Source organism: Tetrao urogallus (assembly GCF_951394365.1).
Source record: "Tetrao urogallus genome assembly, chromosome: 11".
NCBI classification, from domain to species: domain Eukaryota; kingdom Metazoa; phylum Chordata; class Aves; order Galliformes; family Phasianidae; genus Tetrao; species Tetrao urogallus.
In genome coordinates this window covers 10137404-10151301 of record NC_136824.1, presented here as the reverse complement: position 1 = coordinate 10151301, position 13898 = coordinate 10137404, and the positions used below count along the sequence as shown (strand labels likewise).

Genomic DNA, 13898 nt, shown 5'->3' with positions numbered 1-13898 from the left:
CCTTCTAAAAACATGACTTTTTGTATTGAATTTGGAACTGAGTTTGATACAACTTGTACTGTTAGTTTAATATAGTATCACCTTTCATGAAGCCATATCTTGTTGGGTTCCTGCTGGGACCTTAGAGCTGAAATAGCACAAGGTTTAATGCATGGCACTTCATTTTGCCCAGAACTGATGCAGGCCAAGAGAAGCATTTCAAATTATTTAGATAACCACACAGATTAAATACCCAGCAAGGTAGCTTGCTAAGTCATTCATCATTTGCCATTCCTGGACCGTGCTCACGTCTAGCCATGTTTTTACTAGAAGAGCCATTCAGATGGATGGAATGCACATCTCTGCTGGTTTTACCGGCCTAAGAAGCAGTCTAAACTTCTCAACCTGCTTCCAATGCTCTATTCCTGTGAGATGCATGAAAGTACTAGGCTAGATGCCCTCTGCCATCTTTCTATCACCCTACCTCACCTGCTTCTTTTGTTTTTCCTTTGTGACTTTCTGTATAACAAAACATATCTTTCCTTACTTTAACCCCTCAAGAAGCTGGCACCAACAAACTGTCCTCTTATTTCTCAAGAATCAAGTCCCTGGGATAAGTAACACTGTGTCACAAAATTCTATTCTACACATAGTATCTGCATCAATAAACTATACCTTAAAGGAGTCACTGATCTAGCACTGACTCTCCTTTCACAGCACGTAACACTTCTCCCTTTTTTAACTGACCATTTCAATGGCAGATCTTTTTGCCTTTCAAGCCTGCAGTCTGGAAGTCATTTTTGACCCTGTGGTTTCTTTTGAAGCTTGTATTAATCCGACTGTAAAGCTGTCATACTACCATTTTGCGGATCTCTCCAAGTTACCACCCATACTGTCCCACCGGGACATGGAGATTCTCATAAAGGCTTTCATCATATCTCAGCAGGACAATTATAATTCATTGCTTGCTGGTTTTACTATTACCTCTTATAAACATTTCAGGCTTAAGTAGTATTCTGTAACTTATACTGCTCAGCTGAGCTGAAATGTCTGGACATACTATTCCAGCACAGAGACACGTCCAATGGCTCTCGAGGAGCATTTCGAAGTGTCTCACTGTAAGACTCATCCTAATTGCACTTTAAAGGAATTATACAGCATGCTTTTCACAGCAAATGCTTCTTGCTTTGTTTCTTGTCCTAGTTCTCAGAAACTGAAGCAGACACAGGAGTTTTTGTGAGCTTAAAATCCCACTTGACTTAGGGACCTGGTTTCCTTCTAAATCAGATGAAATTAACAGTCAAGACAGCGGAAAAAATCTCAAAGCATGTCTATGATTTTGCTTATTTGCATGCTCCTTAACTGTACCAATTACAATACAGAGTATTTTCAAGCTAAAATCTCATAGTGAAAATCAAACAGAAACAGTGAATCACAGAAACACGGCACTAAGAACAATGTGATGCTGTGACACACCAGCATAGCAGGCATAATGTGATGAGCATGAACGAGTACTACAGCCCAGTAAATTACCTGTGGATTTGAAGTGCATAGATTGTTCACATTCACTGGAAGAACATGTCCATAATTTTGCCAATTACCCTGAATTCTACTACAAATTTGCCCTCCTTTCTCCCCTCACAATCAAGCTTGTCAATACCCAGTCACAGAGCGTGCACCAGCAACCCCAATATGTAGCCTTACAGAGGTCTGATTATACATGGGACTCTGTAGCAAATTGGTCTCCTGATATTTTTATTTCAAGTAACAGAAGTACAGCCACTGTCAAGTGCAAGCAGAAAACATCACCTGCTACTTTGTCTGCAGTGTAGTACTGACGTTGTTAGGAGTTAAAACCATTCCCTATCCCACATCCCACAGAGCAGCGTAAGTTTGTCAGCTCATTTCATATTTTTAAACAAATTGCTCAATTTTCAGAATTTTATTAGGCAATAATATATGCTTTCATTTCACAGCCTCAACGAATCATTGTCAAATACACTTCAGACAATATAAAGCACAAATAAAAACAAATAAATAACCACCCCCCAAGCACACACACAAACACACACCACTACTATCAACAAACAAAACATCCATGATTATGAATGTCCTGATAGAGTTAGCTCTGAATCTTCCTTCAATGGCTAACAGGCTTGAATTGGATGTGCTGCAACAAATCACAGACTAAACTACATTTCACACATTTTCTGGGAGGTGACTGGACAGAGTCCTAGACAACCTGCTCTGGTTCTGCTCAAACAGGAGGAAGTTTCTTCCAGCCCAGAGTGATTCTGTAAGATGAAAAACTTAGAAAGTATCCCCTCTCTCTTCTGTAATTCTTACGGCTTTATTAAAATCAAACAAACAAAAAAAGGGAATAGCTTCTTTGGTATGTTGGAGTCACTCCACTGAGTGACCGATCTCCCCAGTATCGCTGAAAACTTATCTTACAGTAGATTCAATAGGGCTATCACGAGCAGTGGGAACAACATATGCAATATAAGCATCTCATCTTACAAAAGCAATGGCTTAATCTCAAGACTAAGGAGAGCTAAGAAATCACTATCTATACAAAAGAAAAAAAAAAACAACACAACAATACAGTGAATCTAATCAAATATCACTAAATTTATTACCACTGCTGCAATGTCAGTGAGGTCCTTCTGTCTCAGCACAGCAGAGCAGGGGCTCTGTCCCATGTTCACACACAGTGACATAGACAGAAAGCCCCAGCAACCACTTCCCCAAGGACAAAACTGCAAGCATTCTCCTAATCTCCCTTTCCCCTATGGCTGTCAGCACCTCTGTCTAGGAAAAAGAAGTGTTAGAGAGTCACATCCCAAGGAGTGAAGAGGTAAGGACCCTACCGAGACTCCTGGAGATCACCTGGTAAACTTCGCAACACTAACTGATGAGGACAGAGCCACTGTAACACAGTCCCAGCATCACCCAGTAAGCTAGTGTTTGTCAAGTTAAAAGTCACATGCTATACTAAACATTCATGAAAAAAAGCAGTGCAGAATCCACCCCTTCCAAATGAGGCCTGGAACCTGAATTATACCACTGGAAAAGAAAATTAAGGCCACGGCTCAGCAACCTGAAGTTGAGGCTGCAATTATGCTAGCCTACCTGTGTTAGCACAGCATGGGCAATACCAGCAGCAGACACATGGTAAATGTGTAAGATCACAATCCAGAACCAGGTGCTTTCTTATTTCTGTTTTAAAACACGTAAGTGTGTGCTTGCGTATCTGTGTGTACACCCACACACTTCACTAACTTTCAAGATTTTCCTTTTGTTGTTGGTTTTGTTTTGTTTTTTAATTCCTTATCTCTAGCTTTTACATGTCTTTTTACAAAGAAAAAAAAATGAGTCTTGGTTTCTTTACATAAGGAAATTCCCTCTTTTTCCAAAAGAGACTCTTTTTTTTTTCTTTCTGGATAAGGAGTGCAAAGCCAGACTGTTTTACAGCATAGCAGAGTTTGGAAAGTGATCTTTCTCTTAAGGCTTCTTTCATTTTAGACCTTATTTAGGCCTCTTTTCTTTTCCTACAGCATTTCTCCAGAGTGCCAAACCGTACAAGCTGTCACTGAAAAAAATTATAAAAACCACTCAGTCATTATTCCTGAACTTCTTGAGGCCAGTTGGAAACGCAGAAGTGACTGTCCTTACAACCACTCTTAGGCAGTTATTTCCTATAACTTTTTGCCACTTCTACGCTGAAGTAGGATATGAGCTATTTTTCTAAATGTAACAGATTTCTTCAACTCTGTTACAAATGTTGCAAGACAACTTATATATGACATAACAGTAACACTGACCATTTTGAGCACCTTTCCTTAAGATGTATTTTCATTAGTGTTTCCTAGCTGACCTACATAGAAGAATTGTTTTTCTTGGAAATGCCCTTGTGAGTTTATCCTTGCATTAGGTAAGACCTACGAGATTTTAAAAGAATTCTCTTTTCTTTGTTAGAAAATACCATCTTAGAAAATACCAGTCTTAAAAACACCTAAGCTCTTAATCACTTCAAAACAAACAGCACCAACAAAACGTGTGACCAAACCTGAAGAGGAATCATATGTACCAATATTTTCATTTTTTCTGCTGTAACTGAGCTACTTAACACTCTTAATTCATAGGGACCTACAAATGGGGAGACAGCTGACATTTGAAAAAGGAGAATATTGTGATAGTACTAAGAGGGCAAGAGTGGTTCGAAGACATTTACCCTGAAGGCCTCGAATGCAATGCTGTGCTGCAACGACAACTAAAATCAACAAGAGCTGACTCAGCCTCTCAGCACACACAGAAAATCTGACTTTTGTGATACAACATCATCAGACAAATTCTTCCCAGTTCTCCCCGGAGCTCTGCAGAGCACAAATCCAGCAGTGCAGGCCACTCAGGAAGTTTTATCTTTCAACCACCTCTACTGTGTACAGAAAAGTCACATCCATGTTAATGTAACATCCTATAACCAAACATGGACATCTCTTTGTGAAGGTAACTTCAACAAACCCTTCTGATGAAAGCACAGGGTCCATTCTTTATTTCCTAAGGCCTGACCAAGCAGACCACGTAAACAAAGCCAGCGCAAGGTTCAGCCCCTGACTGCAGAAAGCAGGAATGAGTATCGTGTGGAGCAAAGGCATGCCCAGAGGCTGCCAGCACACCTGGAGGTAGGCGTCGGGTGCAGCAACACAGCTGTCTGCAGTACAGGAGAATGATCTCAGTGACCCTCCTGTGAGTCCCTTCGTGACCTCCGTGCAAGAATCAAATCACACCAATTAGAACAACACAACAATTTCATTCAAATGTTTGTGCGGTAATTAAATGTATTAACACGTGCCATTACCACTTAATAAGTGTTTCTACCTTGACCAAAGCACGGGCTCCTCATTTTGTATGCAACTCCACTGTCACAACTAAAACCGAGTCAAAGCAAAATACAAAGGCAGGCCAAGCAATACCTTGCTGCACATCTAAAGGTCAGTGCCCTTAGCAGCCAATCAGGAAGGCATGGAAATACAGAGAGGGCTGCCAAATAGCTGAATGAAAACTCTGGATTTGTTTGACTGAAACCAAAACTCAATTTGGAACAAAATGTAAATGTTCAGCTTCATGTACAAAAGTTGGAGTCCTTACATCTCACAAGAGACCTAAGCCCATATGTACTGAATCATTTATGGATCTTGATTAAGGTTTAAGCATATATTTTAAAGAACATTTTAAAACACGTTATGTGGTATTTTCAGATGCTTTATGTATAGAGCAAGCAACAAACAATAGCTGGATAGTGTATTCACAAGAAGCAGAACAATGGATAAAAGCTTTCACATACAAAAGACCCTAAAAACGCTTTTTGGCATTCAAAAACAAACTGAGCTTAGCACCGAGTCCTGGTCCAAAGATCTATTGATTATATTGCTAAGTATTCTAAATGGTCTTAAATCACACATCCTAATTCTGTATAGACTTACTTCCTCAGCGTTAAGCTGCGGCTTTGGTTTAAAAAAATGTAAGAGCTCCTCATCCATTCAACTCAACTTTTTTCACAAAGATATTCTTAGCTGCCGATAATGAATTCCTGTTTTAAAACTGAAAGATACTAAGGATGGCAACATGAATGAAAATTCTAATAAAGAAAGTAAAACATCAGTCCGTGACTAAATATATTTGATGTCAGCTTGAAGCAATCTTTCATAATTTATAGATTCAGGGGAAAATGGTGCATTAGAATACTTACTCCAGGCCTTCAAGCTTAGCCATCCTTTAGTTTGCTGCTATAATACTGTACACACTGTATTCATGTTGCAGGGCTGAAGAAACTACACGTCTATGTCAACAGATGTGTTTCTTGGAAGACAGCTACAAAAATCAAGTTTATTCAAATGTTTGCCAGCTACCATATGCTGCAATACTACTTTAAATGCAACATAAGGCTTTGGGAACATACTTTTACTGCTATCTACACTTTGTTATTTACTTTCCGTTTAGACTAAATACCAGAGACGGGGCACACTAAGGGGTGCAGTGTCCTCTTTGTGAAAACATTCTGCTCGTTGTAATATTTAGAAAGCAGAAAACACACACGGCACTACACTACTCTCGACCACTTTCAGCGGCTGCAGTTTCATAGAGAGGCTCTGGGAAAGATATTTTTACATATGGCATTAATTCTGGGAACTTTTAATAATGGCCAAATATAATTAAAAATTAGGCAAAAATTCCTGCCATGGAGCGAGCAGTACAGAAACAACTCTGTCTGAAGAAAAAGCAATCATTTGCTCATATTCTGAGTCCAGAAAAACACAAAACACACGTGGTACATTTTTAATATTTGAACTACATCAGGCCCTACTCAGCTCCTATGTGAAGCGAGTGGCAGAACTCCAAGATGCAGCAGGACTGAGCCCCTGATGTTGTCATAAGCATTCAAATAAACAAACAGGGCTGTAACACATTCTAAGCTTCCACTGTGTTCCTCTAACTGGATCCAGACAGAAAAAGAAAAGGACATTTCACTGCACTTTTTTCAATAGCAGAATAACAACAATATACGATTTTATATTCTATGGAAGTGACTCTGCAACTATCCAAACGTCCAAAGGAAAAGAGATTCAAAGAGGTCAAGATTGCTATTATGCATTAATTTGGAGGACGTCGTTCTATCAAATCTGATTGGGATGTCTGATCTCTCTGAGTCTGTAACATCTCTTTTGGACATCACTCTGGACTTTCATCAAATGCATGAGAGAGGGATGTTTTCAAACGATTCCAAAGTGGGCATCTAATGCAGCTAGCTCAATTCCCCAGGCTCTATTTACAGACAACAAAAAGAGCTGGTGATGTTCTGAATCATCCTCAGGGAAAACTAAGCTAAATCTCTGACTCAGTCTCTTCAGTGACTCTTAAAGGAACTGCAAAATCTGTACCTCATTCATTATTGAAAGTTAAACGGTGTAAAGGTGGCATCCATTTCTTAACCAGCAGAAGAAATTTAGGTTTGCTTGCACCTTAACTTTTCTATAGCCTGTGATTTATTTTTGTCAGCAATATGACTAAATGATATGCTTCAAGCTGAGTACACATCTCAGGCATACCTCTCAGAACTCAGGACTGACTCTGAAAGCTTTGGCCATAATCCAGCAAGACCCTTAAGCATTTGAATAACATTATGCATATTGACATCTCAAGTTTGCATTTAAATGCACGTCAAAGCCCATCACCGGATCACAGCCAGAGAACTCAGCACCTTCCAGAATGAATGGTTAAAGTTCAAATTTTAACTGAGTCAATATGCATGAAATATTTTCCTTTCTGGACTATGTATATTAAACATATCTTAAATTGCTGTAGGAAGCATTTCCCTACTCCACCAGTTTTTTACTGTTCAGCTTGTGTCAAGTTCACCTTTTTGATGAACATTATCTCAAAGGAAAAGCAGCTCCACTGTGTTTATGATACACCTGCATACACTTGTCAGTGTGCTCAGGAGGCTCCCCCTGCTCTGGAAGGGCACCAAGCACACAGACACAGCTTAGAAGCTAATGATACATGTGACGGACTCGGCCGCATCGCAGTTATCAGTCCAGCCCTCACAATGCATTTCTCACTGGTGACATGATATGCACTCTCCCAGAACATGAAGAGGAACTCCACTGATAGTAGTGACTGTAAAAACTCCTTTCGATCATATTTTGTGGAGCTGTATACCAACATTAACACTTCTAAGCCACACAAAAAGTAATTTGTGGGCTGAAACTCTTCAGTGCTTCTCCCTGAAAAAATAAATACATAAAACTGCTGATGCCACAGGTGTGATGGAATTTGCTGCACTGTGAAACAGTAGGTCTTTTACCAGATAAGCTCTTTCATTATGCATGTATTTGAAAGCATTGACAAAGAAGTCTTGTAAATATTCATTAACAATCATATGGTCAGCATTTACTGAGGTACTACCAACCAAGCTAATTAGTCTTACAAATACGGGCCAAATGTATGGAAAATTAAAACATCAGACATAAAACAAAGCAATGTGCTGCTGAACTTCAGAAACTGGCTCAAACACCAGGAACATTTTCATTGCTTTCCATATCTGGTTATTAGAACAACCTCCCTAGATCTGGTTGCCTCAACACTTTTTATTCAAGACAGTTCTAAGCTACGACACACGCAGCAATGGCTGGAGTACACCTGGCTCTGTGACATACACGCCACAAACACTCTGCCACTCTTACTGTTAGCCAGTGCTTGCAGAGAAAAGCACTGTGTGATATGCAGTGGTAAATTACCTACATCACTGTTAGCCTGTGGCATGGCATATCCTAGAACTCAAACCACAGCCAAACACATGGAAAATATGCATGTCACAAAACTGTAGCACTTCACATCACATTTATATTGAGAAATGGTATTTTCACAACAATCTGCCTCTCCTACTTCTCCCAGAAATGGGATAGGTTCAGAGACTATTTCTCTTGAGTAATTTCCCATTTTTTCCCCCTCCAAGCTTTGGTTATTTAAAAAAAAAAAAAAAAAAAAAAAAAAGAAATCTCTCTTTGCAAGGCATGAAACTTGTCAATTTATTTACTGGAAAATGGCCATCCACGCATATACATCAGAAGCCCACTAGGGAACATCACAAATCCACATAACATTCCAGAACAAGATCCAAAATATGGATCTCTTTCTTAGTTGACAGATGTGTAAAATCATATGCAGCCAGACAAGTCCCTAATGACCACACAGGTGCACGTGCTGAACAATGCAAGCCTACTAAGATCAGCATGAGCTTATACTTGAAAAGTTATCTTCAGAAAACATTTTTCTGATGGGATAATGTGATTCTGGGACCAAAAAAACACCACACCCTTTTTTAGAGGAGGGGAACATATTAGCTCAGCTAGGTAGAGAGGCTGGAGAGAATCCCTGTGAAAGAAGCCAACTGTCAGAGGTTTTCTGGGAAGATATGACTATCACTTGGCCTCAGTACTGCAGTCATCTTTCACTAGAAATACTGCACCGTATTAATGTGTATGTTCTCTTTTACTGATAACTACAGGATCAAGCGCATGTTCTAAGTAAAAACTGCTCATGGATGGCACATACAGACTACAGCTTTCCACTTCAATTGTGCTCAAAGACATGTAAGGGATTCCATGACAGTATGACTTGGCTCAAATGGCTTTGTGTCACCAGTTTCACACTCCACCCGACACTAGGAAGGAGCCCTGAGGGACTGACTGAAGCTGTTAGCAGGCTTCAGCCCAATCAGGTGGAGTCAAACTGGCCACTGCAGATTAGGCAACATAAAAGCAGCATTGAATAACCCCGTTCAGAACTTGCACAGCTCCAGACTGAAGGCTCAAACCTTCACCCATGGAGAACAAACAAACAGTAACTGCTTGAAATTCAACAGATTTGTAGAAATACTCAAAACAACCATAACCTAATGTCATGGTTTTATTTTTCCAGACTCCAAGCTTTTAACCAAAGACAACATTTTCCATTCTTCTTGCTGAAGAATGAGACTTTCAATGAAATAGATCAACTGCTAACTCTATCAAATGAAAATGTATTATTTTAAAGATTATAAAATTTAACAGGAGGCTTATGCCTCAGTATTCCTTGCTGTATCTCTCTCAAATGAACAACTAAATTGGTTGAATATCATGAAACAAAAAGCATATACCAGATGAGGCAGTTGGCAGTTGGATAACAATACAGCTGTGCAAGATGGGAAGCAGAACTGAATAACCTCTGCCATAATATAACACACAAAACACAGAGGCAAGGTGCTACTTATTACTGGTAAGCAAACATATCAAAGAGATGCAAACAGCTCTTCTGATGACTTAATAACTAAATCAAAGCTTGGGTAAAAGCAACCATCAGTATTTTTCATTTGTCAGCTTTTCCACATACCTCTTTCACACTGGGGTCCAGTAAATCCATATGTGCATGCACAGCGGTTTGGGGCAACGCATCTTCCTCCGTTAAGACATCCATTTTCACAGACAGCTGTATCAAAGGGAAGGTAAAAGTAGTCTTTACTATATTATTCCCAGAAAAATAGGAAACTACATGCCTAACCAGCTCAGGTAAACTAGTAAAAAACAGGACATGTTTTTTCTAGAATCCTTTGCTATTTCCTGGCCTCATTAGTATAATGAATTCATCTTTTCAAGGAGGTATAATGTAAACATGCTAATAACCACAGTTCCTCTGACCTCTCAGAGCCTCTTTGATGACCTGACAATTCCACAACTTTGAAATAACGTCTCTTTCAAACTCTCAACAAAGAAGCACAGAAATAGTAGAGATTGCTCATAGAAGGTGCAGGTGAAAAATGCACCTTCAAATTCGTGTTCCTGATATTCAAGCACATTTAGCCGTGCATTCACTACTCTGCCATCATTTAAAAAAATAAAAATAAAAATTCTGTTTTAAAAGGCTTGTTACTGGTGTTTAATAATCCATGATACCAAACAGGAGAGCAATATGCAATCAGTGTCTATTCTGATTTAGTTAATCCATGATTCCCTGAACTACACAGTCACTAGAGCCCAGTTTTCCTCATAATAAACTCCAAAAGCAATTTCCTTCAAAAATAATCAGAAAATGTAACATTCACATGAAAAAAGGGTTTTTAAGTACAATTTGATGCTCATTGAGTAATGTTATTCTTTGTTCCGTTCACGTTCACTGCAGTAGAAGGAACGTTTCCATTTATCCTCTTTTATCCACTTGATATTTCACAGAGAAGGCAGAAATATAATTCTTAATCCTTTCACCATGTGATCCTCTTCCAGATTATTAGAGTAAATTCCTGGTCTCACTGAAGTTCATGTAAAGTGTGCCATTGACTTTGACAGAGCACAAAAGGTTTTCATTAAATAAGCTAAACACATTTTCTCTGTCAGACCAATAGTTCACTAGATAGCAACACGACAGCCTTGGTTAAAAGCAGCATGTACATCCTTATTTGAGTTTCTTCACAGCACTGTAGCCAAGAGCAGCAAGGGACCACCATAATCAGTTTGGGAGAGGCTTCAAGCAGCAAATCCAGGAATGTTGTTGGCTCAGAATTGATTGAGGAAACAAAAACTATGTCGATCGACTGTATCGAGACAATATCAAAATAAGTAAAACTTGTAGAGTGTAAGAACCAACTCTTAGATAAATCCCTAAAATAAAAAAGAGGCTTTTATTAAAAAGCTCAATGTTATCTAAGATGAAAATTGAATCCCATGTAAATTCTCTATTTATGGCCTCTTGCTCTAGTGAGTGTAAAGCCCTGGAGGTCAACAGGAATTATGGCAGTGTGAGAACTGCAGGATCAAGTTATATCCAATTATTATGAATTCACATGATGTTTATTTTAATAGCACCGATCAGAAAGAATTCACTCGGCACTCATTACAAAGTCATGTGTTTTCCTGTAAAATTCCACTGTACCTGATCAAAAACAAGCTCAATACCAGCTGAAATTTAGTGTTAAAGGCATCCAGTTCACATACCTTAGAATTACTACACAGTAATTACTACACAGTATCTCTACTAATAAAATGTACTTACGCTGTCCACAATGCGTTCCTGTATATCCCTTCTGACAGAGGCAGTGGTCATCACTACAGCTACCTCCATTCATGCACCGGATGTTACAGTGTTGTACTTGAAAGGAAAAAAGATTTTCCTGAGTTAAACCAAGCCAAGCAGAAACATACAACTATCTGCTAGGGGATTTCTTCAGGGACTGATTATATGAACTAGAAAGCAGTACTAGAAATAGAAGATGCATATTTTAAGATGTATTTAAAATAGCAGTACAGAAAACAACACTGATCTACAGTTCCTAAGAACTACAGGAGCTAAGCTGCAAGTGCAAGAATTTGACACTACCTTCACTCACTGAAGTCAGCAGCACTTCCTACAAAGCATGAATCTGCAGAATTCATCTCCTAGCTCCCAGTGGTGCAAAGAGATCATCAGTTAGGGGAAAGTATCACAGAATCACAGAATCGTAGGGGTTGGAAGGGACCTCCAGAGATCATCGAGTCCAACCCCCCTGCCAAAGCAGGTTCCCTACAGCAGGTCGCACAGGTAGGCGTCCAGGCAGGTCTTGAACATCTCCAGAGAAGGAGACTCCACCACCTCCCTGGGCAGCCTGTTCCAGTGCTCCGTCACCTCACTGTCAAGAAGTTCCTGTGCACATTTGTGCGGAACTTCCTAAGCTGCAGTTTCCGGCCGTTTCCCCTTGTCCTGTCTCCACTCACCACTGAAAAGAGTACTGAAGTACTGAACTTCTGCTAGATAGCACCAAGGAGTAACAGTGTTATCATACGGGCAATGGGAAAAGGAAGCATTAAAGGGAAAGAAATAAGAAAGCTCCTGAGGACAGCCTGGCTCTGCCAGAACACACAGTATCAGAAGTTGATCTGCCGAGGTAGGACTTCTCGTACAAGAAGGTAAAGTTACAGGGTAATTCTATGGGCTCACACCACCGCTCCATAAAGCTGCTGCTAGCTCCTGTGCCTGCAGAGCTCACAGACAGCACTTCCCCAGAGCCAAAGACCTTTCCTGCCAGGAGCAGAGGCCGGGGAGTAGCACAGCCTGCTCTCCTCAGCAGCAGCCCCACCATTTGTAACGATTAGCATGCGGGCCAAGTCCGACGCCAGTAAAGCATAAAAGCATGTGCTGCGTTTTTCTAATAATAAGGACAAATATGCTTTTTAACTAGAGGTCAGGAACAACTTAAAGCTTTTCATCAGGCACAGAGCAGCAGGCAGGCCTCTCGGCAAAGTCCTCCTCACAGCTCCCACTGCCTGACACAGCTGCTAACAGGGGCAGGCACACAAGTACGCAGCCGGGAAATGCTTTCCCTCTTAACAGGAACCACATGAAAGGCTCCTCCCCAGATAGGATTACGGGAGATCAGCATTTTAGTGGGCTGTGATGGAGCACTGGATACCTACCCCATGCTGTCTGAAATGCTCAGGTCAGAAAAATACAAATTGCATGTACTGCCAAAGCCTGCTGCTAACAGGTGCCATGCCAACCACTGAATTTTTCCTGTTGCACAAAGCCCTTAAGCATTGTTTGGCTTTTTACAATTTGAAAGTATGTGAATGGAATCTTTCTTTTTAAAAGCAGAATTAATAATTCTAACTGTATTGCCATCTACAGAGATATGAATCCACAGAATACAAGTTAAACATGCAAATAAAAAAAGGATTTAAAATAATCTAGCATTTGAAACACCGGTACACTTAATTCTTCAATTATAAAGGTAAGCACTCTACCTCACATTTCTTTTGTGTCTAATATTTACGATACATCTTTGGATGTACTTCAGGCAACAAAAATGTGCTAACATTCCTCAACAAAAAGAGAAATTGTCTGCAAATACAGGGTGAGCATCTGGTGAAGATTTTTGGACAATGTCCTAAGTAGGTCAGAAAAAGGTGTATAGTTTCTTTAAAATGTGTAGTTCAACTTAGCTTTATACAATCTTAGAAAAACAGAGGGGATTACAAAAAGCATAGGAAATGATATCATCTGTCAAGCAGGGAAGGAACTTAAAAACCACAAACTGATTTCAATTAGAGCAAGCTATGCCAAGAGCTAATTTCCATTCCCACATGAAGACCAAAGACATTTAAATAGTTTGAACTACATTTGAGATAAAAAGGTTAACAGTAGCTTATATGATGATTTTCGTATTATTTGTTCAAGTAACAGTAAAGTATATTTCCCCATTTTGGGATAAGGAGTGGTTTTACACATAACGCACACACACACACACACACAAAAGTTTCCATAATTTGTCTTACTGCTTCTCAAAGGAACTTTTCCAAGGTAAAATATTTCTTCCTCCTTTTTAAACTAAAATCATTACAGAAGAGAATGCT

The 13898-nt window shown here is 39.7% G+C and overlaps 1 protein-coding gene across 2 annotated transcripts in view; it reads right to left on the bottom strand.

Moving 5' to 3' along the window:
• FBN1 (fibrillin 1) overlaps positions 1–13898 on the bottom strand; it is a gene marked incomplete at both ends in the record, with an annotated part of 146511 nt that overhangs the window by 113562 nt on the left and 19051 nt on the right. For both annotated transcript variants that reach the window (XM_079541146.1, XM_079541145.1), the window contains 2 exons: positions 9913–10008; positions 11566–11661. In XM_079541146.1, coding sequence (XP_079397272.1) covers positions 9913–10008; positions 11566–11661 — 192 coding nt within the window. The remainder of the gene's footprint in view (positions 1–9912; positions 10009–11565; positions 11662–13898) is intronic.